A 15,670-nucleotide genomic window follows, 5' to 3' on the forward strand; every position below is an offset into this window, starting at 1 on the left:
AGAAAACTGGTTGTGTTTTGGGTAGTAGTAGGAAAGAGACATTACTTGGGGGAAAGAGGGAAGTCAAGGAAAATAACCCTTGCTGCCACTGTATTCTTTTGGGATTCACTTTGAAGGTGGTTGAAAAGGAAAGAGCTGAAAAAAGCCAGAAGTTAGGTGAGCTGAAACGAAGTGGACACATTCTTTTGGATCAAATGGGAAAGGGTAAGCAACTTGAAGGTCTTTCTCTTTTGTGATTTAATCAGTTGAGTTGCTGGGAAAGAATATTGAAATATATTATCTCCAGTTAAGCACTCCAGTTTATTCCTTCCCTCTCCCTTAATTTTCATTCCTTCATTAGTCATTGTTACTGTTACTAGTTAGTTATGTGTTTTGTTTTTATTAAAGCTTTTAGAAAAGCAAGATTATTATTGATTAATGTGCCTGTGTTCATTTACAGTCTTTTAAGGAGTATTTTAAGAAATTATTTCTATTTCAGTAACAATGTCAGTTACACGCTTTCGTGGAAGTAGTTTGATTTTTAAGTAATAGTTTTAAAACATAATTGCTATAGAGAAGTGAAAATTTTGAAGCCAAGTTTAAACTTGATACTTATATGTGTATCTCTTTTTTTTCATAGTTTTATCTATTGTTGTAAAAACTGTCAGTGTGTTTTTAATGATAGAATCACAATTTATGGCTCAAAGGCAAGAGAAGTCTATATGATTGGGAAAATGATTGTCAGTTAAAACACTTATCCAGGGAAACTTGTAATTGACATCCATGAAAATCGAATCTTTAGGCCTTGCCAAAATCTTGTTTCATATTGAAAAAAACTCCATCAGTGAAATGATACCTCTATAAAAGGTGTTCATATCATCTAGAGGCAGTCTTTTAGGTCTTCTATGCACTTGACTTGTGGTGAAGTTATCGCTGGTAGCATTCAGACAGGAGAGAGGATGGTGTCACTGTCCTGCATAATGACCTGCATCCCTTTTGGAAACTGCTGATTTCCATTGGATTTCTCAGCAATTCTCATTTTTTGCAGTCTGATGCTTTGCTCATATGCCCCAATTTACTAAGCATGTCCAGTCCTCCCCTCCTTGCCTACTGCAGCTGAAGCTTTTTACAGTGGGTGCCATTGCCCTGAAGCTGATGGCTGAAAGCCGTTGGTTCGACCTGGAGTTGGATTTATAAAGATTTTCAGATGTTCTTTTTTTCAAACCTGAACAGAAATCCTCCGTCCTTCTTTCTTCTACAAACCCCTTTAGCTGTGATAGGTCATGGCTATGAAACCAGCATCTGTTGACCGTAACGAGGAATGCATAGTTGAAAAGCTGCTTTGTATCAGAAAAAAATAAGGTCAAGAATTTGCTTTCTAATTGATTATCATCTTAAAGTCTGGGATCTATAGAAAATAACCCATCTACAACCCCTAATTTTGTTAGGGTCTGATAATATGTTCTGTCCAGCCCAGGCCCAAGCCTTTTTCCAGACCTAGGCCCAGCAACACCTGCGTGGAATACTGCACAGCACTGGCACGTGTGTGCCTACATCCATTTCCATCCTGGGACGTGTACAGGCTGTGCCATAATGGCAGTGACTGATCCTTGTGTTCTTGCTCCTCTCGTAGGGCTGTGGCTGCTGTGGTGTTGGTGTGCCAAGCCTGTGGCCAGTGTGTGGGCACAGGAGTCTATGGAGCAGGGTCATCAAGTGCTCTTGTAGAAGCTGCCTGGCTGCCCTGACCAGCACTTTGGGCTCTACTTGTGCTAGAGCGATTCAGCAAAAAAAAACTTCCATATGTCTTTCCTCAAAATTGAAGTATCTCACTCTACATTTCCCTCGAAATATAAAGCTGAAATGGTGCTAGTAATAAGTATAGATTTATAGATATTGGACTTGGAATCAAAGCATTTTGTATGTTAATGTGAAAGTGCACCTGTATTTGAAGAGAGGAAAGGTTAAATGCCTGTTAATGAAAATGTGTTGCAGTTAACATAACAATAATTTGTGTAATCTTTGTAGAAGGACTTCCTACATTGGATATAAAAACTGTGATGGAGAAAATTTTGTTGGGGTGGAAAGATGTGGTTCAAAGTCTAGAAGAAGTGGCCAGAAAGATAAAATACCAGGAAGATATAAATGCTTATTTAAAGGAAATGAATGAGCTTGAAAAGACTCTAATTGAGAAGGATGACTGGCTTAAAAATGACGCTTCTTCAGCATCCCAGTCCTCAGCAGTCCTGAAAGACTTATGTCAGGTAAGTCTGGCAAAACTTGTTGATTTTGATTGGAAGCTTGAAGTCAGAAGCATAGGATGCCCTAGAGGAGCTTAGCCTAGTCAGTAAGATAACTCAGTTTCTAAGGCATGCAGGGCACCTGATTTGGCTGAAAGATTTTGGTATCTCTGTCCCAGACATTCTTTAATGTTGTCACCCTAGTAATGTGGATGAGCTGTGCTACAGTAGCCTAATAAAATCTTTGTGTTTACAGGGAAAGTGTGAATTTGGTTTTGGTATTTATCTTTTACAGCAGGAGTTAACTCATCTTGTAAGCCTGAGTCCACAGTTGGAACATCTGAAAGCCACCTGCAAGACACTCACCTCTCAGCCCATGCCTCCAAATTTCATTCAGGAAAACTTGAGTGGTTTTCTTGATCACTTCAAGTTGACTCATCAGAAACTAGAGGAACGTCACCAACAGCTGAAAAAAGGTAAATAAATAAACATAAATATGTATGTTAACATAAAGTCCCCTGCTTACTTGTGTTTTGGCTTTTTTTTTTTGTTTGTTTGTTTTGAGCTGACTGAAAACTCATTGAATTCTGGTAGAGTGTTTGTATTGATCATGCTAGGCTTTGTGTCAAACTGACAAAAGATTTTATTCACCTGGGAGAATATGGCTTTCTCTGTGCACAATTCAAAAATTTATCATTCCATGGTGTTAAAAACGATTATGCAAGGATGCAACATTCCTGAAACCTCATTTAACTACATAGCAAGACATATTTAAGGCAGATGATGTAGCTCAAAGATCTGTCTCTCTCTGGCACTTACAGAAATAAATAATTCTAGAAATCAAAAACAGACGATTAGGAGAACATTGTAAAATGGAAGTCCATGTGTGAAATTTATTCTTTCTAATAGCTTTGAGCACATCAGTCATACATAATTCCTTTCAGAAATTTCATCTTTGAAGTGATTTGGAATCTAGCTTGCTTTTCAAGCAGTTTCTACTTTGATTGTTGTTGCATTAAAAATTTCATTGTGAACATTCAAACCAGTCATGCTGGTTTCTAAAGGATTTTAAATGTAGTGCATGAAATATGTAGTTCTGGTAGTACTTTACAGCTGAAGAACAACAGCACAGACCTGTAAGAGATTTTTTGTTCTCAGTTTTTGTTTCAGAGGAATTTGAGGAAGTGTTTTCTTAACAGCTCCAAAATGGAAGAGCATTAACACTGTATTCTGTGTGTAATAAAAATAGGCTCAATTACTAAATTGTTAGGCCATCTATATAATGTGTTGCACCAGGCCTGCATACTTCAATTATATCCATGCAGAAAATGGTATGAATAAAGTATCTGTCAGCCATGTTCATATTACAAGGGTATGTTTTCATTCTTACTGTGAAGAATTATTTTATAGCTGTTTTGAGTTCATGTACTTGTAAGTAATTTTATTGGTATTTTGTATTTTGGTAATTATACCTCATGTGACAAAAATACCTTTTTTTTTTGTGCCATGCGTCACTTGAGGTGTTATTGGTATACTTGAACCAGTTACTGCTTGGCAGAAACACCATATATATTCTAATACATTAAATTTGTGTATTTTTTAAATGAGACAACCTGCAGAGAAATTATATTGCTGAAGAATAGAGGGAAATGTCAGTTCAGGGTTTTAGCTCTTTATTTACAGCATAGCTTGAACTGCTGCCAGGTAAAAACTTCCAGAGCCATGTAACTGGTGGAAACAACTGGTGGTGTGACCTAGGTATTTGTGAACTTGGCAGGCTTTGACTGACAGAAGGCCAGCTCCTCTCATGGCTTTTCTTTGAGCCTCTGAAAATTCCCCCATGGAGTGCTACTCAGTCTCATCTCTATGGGCATTTTTTAAATGGGAATTGACTCAATTTTTTTTTGTCATTCGGAGGCTATTTTAACTATTTTCTTCGCCTTCAGGATTTGCTGTAGTTTAGTGACAATGCACCTATATGCTTTTTATTAAACTTTTTTCCTCTCTTTAAATTGATCCTGGCTTTTTGAGAAACGAAGCTGGATAACTCTGTTTTGCTCTAAAAATGTTGTCTCATTTTTATAAATGAACCAACAGTTCTGTTGGTAAGCTGTTGAAAAGCTACCTGGTGAGTCAGAACAAGGCTTAGATTAATTTTCACTTGTGGCAGGAACAAAATTGGTTGTGAATCCAAGGCCAGAATGTGCATACCACAGTACAGGACTTACAGGCAAAATGCTGTTTGGTGCAGTTATTCAAATTGGCTGTTTTCATTCTGAAATGCCATTGAGGTGCTGCCTCCTGCCTGGGATTCCACACAGGGCTGGATCGAACAAATTTTGAGATGTGGTTGAAGATGGCAAGCAAATACTCCATTCAAATTTTAATTCCCTTTTCACTATTCCTAGATAGTGTCTCTGTTCTGGCAACAGGCTGAAAACTGCTATTTTTTTACATTTGTGTAGGTAAATATATTAAAAATGCAAAAAAGCAACCAAAACACAAGCCCCCACTAATGTGTTTTGTGTTTATATATATATGCACACAGATATATTTAGAAATACTAGCTTATATAGGTCCAATATATAGTGTGTATATTTAATTTAGTATGTAATATATGGCTATTATATGTGCTATACTATGTTTCCTATGTATAGTAGATATCTCTGTGTGTGTTTGGAGATATATAGTAGATATGTCTAAAACTTGAAACTGCAAAATACTAAATTTGGGTGGTTTATATATTTTAAATACTATGGATTGCTATTGATATAATAATATATAATTTAAATACTATCAATTCTACCACTTCACCCACCCAAACAGATTTAGGTGCTTAAGTGCATAAAAAAATTTCTGAAAATAGGATTGAGTTCGTAAATTTTTTGAGAGGTTGCATATTTATTATTATATTCTATATAATATATTTGTATATTATTATTTAATATTTTTAAAGGAACAACAATGCTATCAGCAGAAGAGTTTTTTAGGTCTTGGAAGTTGATTATGTTCACATCTTCTATGATTTGGGTTCAAGTCCTTACCTTGAGTTTTGTTTCCTTACTCTTTTACATGGTACCAGAGACAGAAAGCCAGCCGAGCCAGGAGTACGTGGAGTCCCTGCAGCAGCTGAAGGACGCGCTGAGCAAGCTGGAGGGCGAGCAGCGCTCCGTTGCCAGCGGGCTCAGCGAGCCCGGCAGGGTTGAGACCGCCCTGCAGCAGGCAAAGGTAACCCTCACCTTTGCACTGAAGTGAGGAAGTTGCTCCCCTGCTGCCGCCCTCTGTTCTCCTGCAGTGTTTTCAGTGGGGGGGCTAACACCGCTCAGAGCAATGTCAGGGGTGTGGAACCCGCTTTTGGAGGTGGCTTGCTGGGTTATCAGGCTGCTGAGGGATGTGTCCAGGCAAGGGCTGGGTATCTCCTACTGAGCCTGCAAGACTTCACAGCTTCTCTTGCTGCCTGTGCTAGGAGATGAGACTGAGAGCTGGGACTGTTCAGCCAGGGGAAAAGGACCTCAGATGGCCTTGGTGGCTTCCCCAAGCACTCTCTGGTGTATCTCCTGCACTCAGGAGTTCCAAAATGGGTGTTAGGGCCCCAAGAGCATCCCTCTTTTAGAGGCTTGGTTGGATCACCTCATCCGAGGTCTGCTCCTCTGTTGCTGAGTGCAGTTGTGAGGGAAAACCAGGAGCTGGGAGCTTCCCCTTTCTGAGTTGCACCACAGTCATGCCTGTGCCTGGCCTGATTGGGCTTTCTGTCCTTGGGAGGCCATGTCCCTCCCTAGGGCAGGGTGGACTCTCTGACCCTGCCTCTGTTCTCCTTAAGGGACTGTGGTGTGCAGGCTTGCAACCCTCCCCCCCAAGCACTGGGTAAAGCCCACCCAGGTGTGAGGGGTCTGCCTGCTTAAACTGTCTAAGGGTCAGCTGGTTGACAAACCCACCCTGCTTCATCTTGCTTGGGTGTTTGGAGACAGTAACTGTACTTCTCTGGCCTCCAGATTGCCTTTCAAAGGAAAACAGTGCTTGTGAGCCATAAAGGTAATTGATACAAAAATTCTCTCCATTAGAAACAATATTTTTTCCTGTTGTAAGCTTATAAAGTAGACAAAAATTTATGGATGACAGTTGCTTTGCAAATACCAGATACTGAGGCAGGGATGGACCTCTCTCCAGGGGGTGAATTGTGCATCTCCAGTACTTTTTCCCTTTTTTGTTTGTTTGTTTGAAAAAACTCAGTAAACAAATACTTTCCTGCCCTCTCCACCATCCCCCACCTTCAGAAGCATGTATTTTTCCCTGTGTGGTGGTCTAATAAGGCTGCAGGTGATTCTGGAGGAGCTCTTAAGCTCTGGTTGCTGGGTGTTGTTATAGCCTTCTCTATTTAGCAGAGTGATGATTTTTAGAAGTCCAGTAAACAGCGGTGTGTTTTGGATTTCTTTTGAACCGGAAGATTAAAACAAGCTTTGACTCTTTGGTTTTCTCTTTAGTGTTGCTTCTGTATTGTTTAAATTTGGCAGAGATTTTCTGATCCATATGCTGCATGAATTGCAATGGCATTTGGCCTTTGGAGGCTTGTCTTTTCCTGCCTCTGCCCAATTTTCTTCAGAGACTAATTACTCTGGATATACTGTGCTATTGCAGGTGCTTTAATGAGAGTGCCAGAGAGGGGAACAAACTGTAGATGAGGAGCTGCTTGTGGACCTTGGGACTGTCCAGCTCTCTCTGCACACTGTAGCAGGCACTGATAAGTGCTTCATCTGTGGTCCCCTGCACAGAAAGCCCTTGTTTTCTGAAGCATGCATTCCTCTTTCCAGCCTCATTGCTACCTCTCTGCCTGTCTTAGAGGAAATGGTACACTTTCCAGGAAAAGAAACATGATAAATGTAAAGTAGGTTTGAGAACGTGAACATTTTAAAAAAGATTCTTCTTCAGTAAAAATACAGCAAAGTATGTATGTACACATCCTGTTTGTACACATTAAATGTATATACTAGAAAATTAAATCCATTAAATTAATAATAATTTCATGTGTTCATTGCAAGTTTCTCTTAAGCAAATTTTGAAGCAGGATAATCAAAATGATGAGTTCAATGAAATGGCATTTTTCTTATTTTCACTTATACCTTCAGCTGTTATTTTTCATATTAGTCAATTAGCTCTTTCAAATCAAGTGACGCTTTATATCAGCAATGTCATAGTGAATATATTCAGATTGTATCCTCCCTGTATTCCATCTGGAAAAGTAGTTTTCAAAACTTGAGTATCCAGAGCTTTTTTGCAACTAAGACATTGTATTTTACTTAACAAAACTTGGAAGAACACACTCAGCTGGTTTTCATGTGCTTTTAAAACAAACAAACTTGTGGGGGGAATGAAAACAATGAGGACCTGGTCTGTCTACACTGCCGTTTCCTCTGTGAGTGCAGTGTAGCACAGCCATTGCTTTGCTGACTTGAGTGGCAGTACTGCCTGACACACAAGAGGTGTGGGGGCCTGCACTTGTTTAACTATGAGGCCAAACTTTGCTTCCCCTTCTGTAGTCTCTGCTGCTGCACCAGTGGAACAGCTGAATGTTTTGGTGCTTAAAAGGTTGTTTGGACATCTCTGCTGCAATAACTACTGTAGCTGGAGTATCACTCTTCACTGAGTATACTCTCTGCGCAATGAAACTTATGATGTACTTGCACTTGTATATAAGTGTGTACATGTTGTATGGCTAATACTGGAAGGAGACTTTTGTTCTTTGTTATAGACAGTTGGTGAGACACTGGAAGCCCAGAAGCCCAGGGTAGATAAACTTGCTGAAGAAACTAAAGCTTTGGAGAAGCATGCATCTTCGGATATAAAAAACACCTACGTGCAAGAGTTCAAGGAAGTTCAGGGACGCTGGGACAAGTTAAAGCTCAAGATTTCCAAAGATGTTAAACTACTGGAGGAAATTATGCGCAAGTTGAGAATATTTGAGGTAAAATAAAAGGATTTTTTTATTTTGGTTGCATAACTCAGTTGCTTTAGAGACCTTTCTTTCTCTGTGTTCCTGCAGGAGCCCAGATGACACTGATTGAAAAGTGGAATGTTGATGATCCACTAGTCTGGCAGAGGCTGAAGGCATATATAGTATATTTGTAGCAGCGTAGAAGTGGACTTCTAATGTGCCCAGGATATTATTTTGTCTTCTAACAGAAATACTTTTTCACTTAAAATTAGTGTCCCTCTCTTTCTGTACCAGAAGCAAAGGTTATGCTAAGGTCAAGGGTGCGTCAACTGTTCTGTTGATCCCAGTTGGGGCTGATGATCATCTTCTATGTGATTGGTGTCAGATGCCCACTGCTTCGGAAAGTGTAATTCCATGCCTGCTACAGAAAACCTGCTCCTTTCAAGTGGGATTTTGGTCAAAAGTAATGAAGAACTAGTACAAGGAAGTTAGAAAAGGAAGTAAAGAAAATGGTTGGGTATAGTGACTTTTCCAGTGTCAACCATGGCCTCTGAAGTGACAGGAAAGACAGTTAAAAAATTAAGGTTACTCAGCTGTCTTCCCTATTTTATAAATATTTACACATGCATATGAAATCCTGCAAGACAGAAAATCCCACTCTTTTAAAAATGAAGGGATTAAAAGTAAGCGTGTGTAGATGTTTAACCTACTGATAGAGGGGAGAGATGAGTACTTAAGTAACTTAACTGAAGTGGACTCAATATTTATTGGTTAGATTGATTTATTTGTGCTTAAGTCCCTTTTTTAGACTATTTGTATTCTTCTGGGGGGGAGGAAAAATTATGAAGATATATATGAAAATATATTGTCATTTAGCTCATGGCAATGTTATTGTGACCAAAAGGTTAAGTAGACACTGCCTGTTCTTTAGTATCAGCTTGGATGTATAAGCTGATCACAGCAGTATAAAAGACCAATTACAGTGACATTGTTTTTCCCCAGAGTATTGTTTAACTAAACTCTCAGTAAGTTTCATATTGTTTTTATTTTCATATTGCATTTTAAAATTGAAAAACCAAGGAGGGACTTTAGAAATTCTCTCATGAGGAAGATACATGTGCATTAGCTAAAAAATATGTATTTTCACATGCAATAAACATATTTTAATGTGCGGATTTATTTACGTTCTTTTCCATTTAACGGAGGATGTGTCATACCACGCAATTTATAAACATAAACAGCTGTCTGTGTGCTCTGTCTTCAGAACACTGGCATGTACACCACCACTTTTCCAAAGAAATTTCTTTACATTCTTGCTCTCCCACCCCTCTTAAGCAGAAAATGGATCCTTTATTTGGCAGTGCATTCAGATTTCAATTTGACTGTGGTGTATTTTTTTTTTTTTTTTTTTTTTTCATTTTAAGCCAGACAGGATCATTAACAACTACTCAGGATAGATACATATGTTTAAATATAAGTCCAGGTAATTGACTTGCATGATGGTGCAGAGAAAGTTGGACAACCCGCTACTGATTATAGCTCAGAAGCAGTAAAATCCTCAAGCTTCTCTTCCCCCCCCCCCGCCTTTTAAAACTGCAAACTTGGAAGAAGTGATGGTAGGGGAAACAGATTGTAACTAAAGGACAACTATCAGCAGGCTACCACTTAGGAGCAGAGTACACACCCATGTTCTGGTGAAAGGTTTTACCTGGTGGAAAAATGCCTAAAGGGAAAAACTTGATCCTGCTCATGAAGTGTTATTCACTTATTTTTAATTTTAGGACTTGAGCTGTTCCCAGCAGCATGTGTGTGGGATCAGTGCATATGAATACCATAGGTATGGTAATCCAGTCTAGGGTAGTGAACTTGTAAATAAAAGCCACAGAGCAACCTATGAGTAGGAAAAAGAATTGCAGGCTTTCAGAGGAAAAATGTCATTAATTTTTTTTAAGCTGTTCTACCTGAATCATAAAGATAAAAGCTGTCCCCAGCCCCCTCTGCCTTAAATGTATTCAGGAGCATGTGTACTTGTGCTTCTGCTTTTAGTCTGGTTCCTTCAAACCCATCCTACAGTAGCTACTTGCAGCAGCCTGTGGGATGATGTGGAGCTGTGGAGCAGCTGGTGGGGCTGGTCAGCAGGAGCTGACTGCCCAAAGCGAGGTGGTTTGTAGAGGAGCCCAGAAGAAATTAACTTCTAAGGCTTAGCCAAAGCCTTGGTGATTACTTTCCAGCAACCACCTCCTCATTAATTTTTCTCCTGACTTTGACCTAATATACAATATCCCACCATGTCTCATTTGCTTCCCGGCACTCTCTGGTCACACTTACTAATTATTAAGCATGACAGAATAAATATTCTGCATGTAAGCCTGCCTCAGTGTCCTTTGTACAACAACTTTCTGTCAGTCTTGTTCTTCAAATGATTGCAACTTTGTAGTTTCCTTGATTTTCTGTAGATACACTGAGCAAAATCTTGATCACTCATCAGTTTTAGCAGCACTTTTTCTCCTCTCTTAATTTCTTGTATGTGAAAAATTCTTCTTTCTGCACTTGAATCATGTTCAGTTGAGTGGCCTGTACATGCACCTATTTTACTGAATCACAGCTTTAACTATGTTCAGAATGGCTCTTGAAAGCTGAAATTCTCTCTTATGTTTAGCTGAGAGTAGGATATTGAGAGTAGGGTAGATGTGTGCATATTAGCATAGCAGGATTTTAGTTAGTAACCAGTTATTTAGTTTTTTCAAAGGTGGAGTGCCCTCTTCTCCATAGCTGTCCAAAGGGATGTTGGTACCACCAAGTATATGAAGCACTCACTGGTGAAAGATGGATTTTTATGCTCACTTGACTTTTGAGTTGCTATGGAGGGCAGAGCAGTGAAGCAGTGCACTGTTTTGTGTAGATCTGAGAACAGAATTTGGTCTTGAGCAAGACGTTAAAAACTTTCCTGTTATCTTAAAAGGAAGTACAGAAGCCAAAAAGGAAATTGTAGCCGAAGAAACAAGGGAAGCAATTATTATATAGTTGCTTTATTAAAATTAAACTATTAATATTGTTAAATAATTGAAAATGAAAGAAATACCTACTGATGCTATCTGTCAAAATATGGTGCTTACATTGTGTTTTCTTATGAACTATATTTTTAAGTACACAATTCCTGTGTTTTCTAAATGTTTTGTAAAGCTGTCAGTGGAGGGACAGTCATACTATATTCTCTGATTTTTCCTTTGGTAATTGTCTATACAGAGATCTTTGTAGTTTAATACTGTATAAATAAAAATTACAATCTGGAACAAGCTGAATAAAAATGCTGGGGACAGCACTGGACACACCTGGATCTAACTTGTCCTGGTGCAGACACCAAACCAGAGATAAAAGATGAGTTTGGAGAATGGCTGGGCAGGATCTCCTTGGCTAAGAGAGGGGTTGAAGCACCTGGCTATTAAAAGGAAAAAAAATTGAAGTGGGGAAGAAAATAAAAAAACAGTGAGTGTCAGTGCTTGGAGGACATGTGGTTTATGTGCAACTACATGCAAGTATTAGTTTATTTTTAATGATCCTTTTATTTCCTAAATCACCTTTAAAAACTGACATTTCCCAAAACAACACTCGTCACATTTAGGTTTTTGAAAAGAAACAATGTAAATATTTTCATTTTGACAGTGAGCAGACAGGTGAACAATGACTAAGATGCCCTTGTTAGTCTGATGAGCATGTCAGTGGCAGATCTGCCTGTGTGTCCTGCTGCTTAGGTGGCTCCTCTGTTATTTGTGGTGTGACAGAGGCTCCCCCAAGCTGACAACACATGCATTAGTGACATGAACTGGGAGTAATGTTTTACTGGGAAGACTGTAATACTCATGTGATAGGAAAAGTAGAGAAGGCTCATTTTATCAGTTTTGCACCTTGTATTTTCTAGAAGAAAATTTCTTTATCTTGTATTCTCTGTTATCATACCTCTAGTAATGTATGGCTTGCTGCATCTTTGATTATGTATCATTTTCAGATCTTTTAAATCTGCTGCATGGCTGTACATCATGTGGTTTTTCTAGGAGTAAACAAGATTCAACACATTTGATCTTTGTTCTGGCTTGGAATAAATTTTAAAAACTGATCCTGGAGAAGTGAAGCTCTATAAGGAAGACCTTATAGCAGAATTCCAGTACCTAAAGCGATACTGCAAGAGAGCTGAAGGAGAACTTTCCACATGGGCATGTAGGGATAGGACAAGGGATAACGGGCTCTAAACTGAAAGAGGGTAGGTTTAGATTGGATATTAGGAAGAAATTCCTTGCTGTGAGGGCGGTCAGGCAGTGGAAAATGTTGTCCAGAGAAGCTGTGGATGCTTCATCCATGGAAGTTTCCAAGGCCCATTTGGATGGGGTCTAGTGGAAGATGATGCTGCCCATGGCTGGTGGGTTGGACTGGATGATCTTTAGGGTGCCTTCCAACTCAAACCATTCTATGATGAGGATGTTTGTTTTAAAAATTGTGAGCTCTTGTACATCAACAACCTACACTGGTTATTTGACCACTGATAATTATTTACCTGTGCGATGCAGGAGCATTTACATAATTGAACTTTTGTAGGCTTGGTTTATGATTCAGCAAGTTATTTAAATGTGTGTCTAACTTTGAGTAATCCCACTTAATTCCTTTCAGCTACTGATGTAAATAGCTTATTGTAAGGAAGCTAAATTAGTTATGTGCTGAAGTGCCTTGTCAAATGACACCCTTTATAGATACGTATTTTTTTACATTAAGCCATAGTTCACTGTTAACCATCCTGGGGTCTGTTTTTTGGAAAATGATTTTCAGGCTAATCATCTGCAGGAAATTAATCCAAAATGGAAAAGGAATGAAGAAAATGTCATGACTTTGACCTCAAATGGTAGCATTGATCTAAAAATAAACATGAACTTAGTCTAATGGATTTTCATTAGTGCACACGTTTTTTGAGAAACAGTGTGTAAAACATACTGATCTTGCAAAAACTGTTAGTGTGAGGTTTTTAAGGAAATGGAGTGTATGCTTTCTTTCTCTGTGACATGCAGAGTAGAAGGTGAAGCTGATGAGCTGTTCTGTGATGATTGTGTCAGGATAAATAGATGTCATCTATTAAAAACTCCAACCAAATAGTCCAGCTATATTAGTAAAAAATGTCAACCACAAGTTGATTGAACCAGAGGAAGGAAAATCTGTCTCTGTGCAAATCTCTGTCTAAGTTTATGTTGGTTTTGTTTGTAAGGATGATTTGGAACATCCATGATTGCATGGGAAGGAGATGACCATGCTTCTGTCTCCTTCCCTTCCTACCTCATTGCAGGGTATAAGGCAACTGCCAATTGTTAAATCAGATTATTCTGAAATTGGCTGTGTGTTTACTTTTTCCCCTAGGAGTTGCTCTAGTGAATACAGTAGCTGCTATTGGTCTCAAACAGCTAGGCTGATTTTTTAAAATTTTAGTAGTTAGTCTGATCCTATCTGTTTTTTTCCTTTTATGTGTGTCTCACTTATGCAAATGGCTTTCCCAGCACAGTTTGTACCTGTCAAGGATGTTTAGCATTATTCACTCCTCTTCTCCACATATATGTTGTTATAGGGCCCTCTCTTTTCCTTGGGAATGCATTTGTCTTTCAAAAAAGTGCAGTGGAAACAGTCATACCTTTTTTTTACCATAGGTTTTAGGCATATTTCCAGCCTTCAGCCAGATCCTTCATGTGAAGAATAACCACATCATTCTTGAAGCCATGCTCTCCTCCTTACCTGATCCTGTGTTTTGGTGGGATAGATAGCCTGGAACAGTGGCGTGTCACTTAAACCATGCTCTTGTGGATGGAAGATTACCGCTATTGCGAATTTAACATTCATATAAATTTGAGGAGAGAGAAATTTGGGATACCCCTTTTCCTCCCAAAAACCCCATCAAAACAAACCCAAAAACTAAACCAAAATTGATCTTATTCAAAACCAAGACTATGCCAGCAGCTTGTAAAATACCCTTTGCCAGCTGCTAGAAATTGAAATGCAACAGCCATACATTCTTCATCACAGCAATGTATCAACTGTTCCTTGTTCTATTTGATTTAGACTGACTCAAAAGTTGTTCAGAAGTGGATGGATGGTGTGAAAGACTTCTTAATGACAGAAAAGGCTGTTCAAGGAGATAGTGAAGGACTTCAAAGGCAACTTGATCAGTGCACAGTGAGTTTTGCTCTTAAAAGGAATCTTTTGAAATAACAAGTAGCATCTTTTCTTTATTATTTTGCTTGTATTATTAAGTATTCTCCATAGCATATTTCATAAAGCCCACCAGAAAAATTTTTATCTTTCTTCAGGGCATGTTTGAGTTAGTTTCTTTTGTGTAGCTGTAGTATTTTGTGCTTTTCAAAGGTCTTCACTGTATTTACAAGTAATTACCTACAAGTTGGTGTTATTTCCTCTATAAAAAGTTTATATATATATTCCCCAATTTTTTTGTGATTATGGAATTGAACTTGTGGGTGAAAAGTGCTTTCTGCATTAAACTTACAAGGGCAGTAAAAGTAAGAAGTAAATAACTCTGATTAAAGTCCTAAAGTTTAGAGTTGCATCTGTCTTACAAGAAGATTCCTGGCTAGTCAGTGGCCCATAATGTTCACAGTTATGTAGAATTCCATCTTATAGTAAGTAATTACAGTGTACCTTCAAATGTTTGTTCCCAGGAGAAGAATAGAAATTGAGGCATACCAGAAACAGCAGAATATTTAGTGCATGTAATCTTCAAACTTGTGTTGTTTTGGCGTTGGCATTTGGTATATGAAAATGTTCATGCTGTGTATGGCAAGCTGTACTTTGTTCTTTAGTTGCATAGTTCTGATGTTTTGAACCACTGAAGGACTATTTTAAGCAGTCTGGTATTAAACACAGTATTGATCTGCTCCAAAAAGTCTTTCTGGAATAATTAAAAGTTGCAAAATTACTGATACTGTTATAAATTAATGTAATATCTTGCTAAAGAACAGCATTAATTTTCTCTGATGTGTGTTCAGATGTTCATCAATGATATGGAGACAATTGAACCATCACTGAAAGAGATGAAAGAAGTAGAGGCTGCTCTAAGAGCTCAGCCCATTGCAAGCATAAATACTTGGACTAAGTCTAGGCTAGTAGACTGCCAGACTCAATGGGAGAAACTGAGCAAACAGGTGAGTTCTCCACATGTTGCTCGTGCTTGCCTGTTACTGCAGCTGTCAGCTTGTGTGGCATTGGGAGGATGGTGAAGAGGGGAAGTGGTGAAACAGTGGGATAAGAATGTTTTAGTTCCACTGTCAGAGTGGCTGAAGTCCAATTTGAATACACATATTTCTTGGTATCTAACTGTAAGGAGCAAAATAAACTCTTTAATTGTTTGTCATTAAAAATTAATTTGTTCACTTTTCTTTATGCTGCTCTTTCTGGGGAGTGTGGGAGGAAAGTTTGACTATTTTTCGTTGTTTCTGAAGTCTGGAATATTATTCTGTCCCTGCATAATTTTTGTCTGCTT

The 15,670-nt window shown here is 38.6% G+C and overlaps 1 protein-coding gene across 5 annotated transcripts in view; it reads left to right on the forward strand.

Moving 5' to 3' along the window:
- UTRN (utrophin) overlaps positions 1-15,670 on the forward strand; it is a 356,635-nt gene that overhangs the window by 96,242 nt on the left and 244,723 nt on the right. For 4 of the 5 annotated variants that reach the window (XM_048296202.1, XM_048296200.1, XM_048296204.1 and 1 more), the window contains 7 exons: positions 117-204; positions 2,005-2,240; positions 2,512-2,692; positions 5,299-5,444; positions 7,963-8,175; positions 14,236-14,349; positions 15,177-15,332. In XM_048296202.1, coding sequence (XP_048152159.1) covers positions 117-204; positions 2,005-2,240; positions 2,512-2,692; positions 5,299-5,444; positions 7,963-8,175; positions 14,236-14,349; positions 15,177-15,332 — 1,134 coding nt within the window. The remainder of the gene's footprint in view (positions 1-116; positions 205-2,004; positions 2,241-2,511; positions 2,693-5,298; positions 5,445-7,962; positions 8,176-14,235; positions 14,350-15,176; positions 15,333-15,670) is intronic. The other variant, XM_048296201.1, reaches the window with a different exon arrangement.

Source organism: Corvus hawaiiensis, chromosome 3 (assembly GCF_020740725.1).
Source record: "Corvus hawaiiensis isolate bCorHaw1 chromosome 3, bCorHaw1.pri.cur, whole genome shotgun sequence".
NCBI classification, from domain to species: Eukaryota; Metazoa; Chordata; class Aves; order Passeriformes; family Corvidae; genus Corvus; species Corvus hawaiiensis.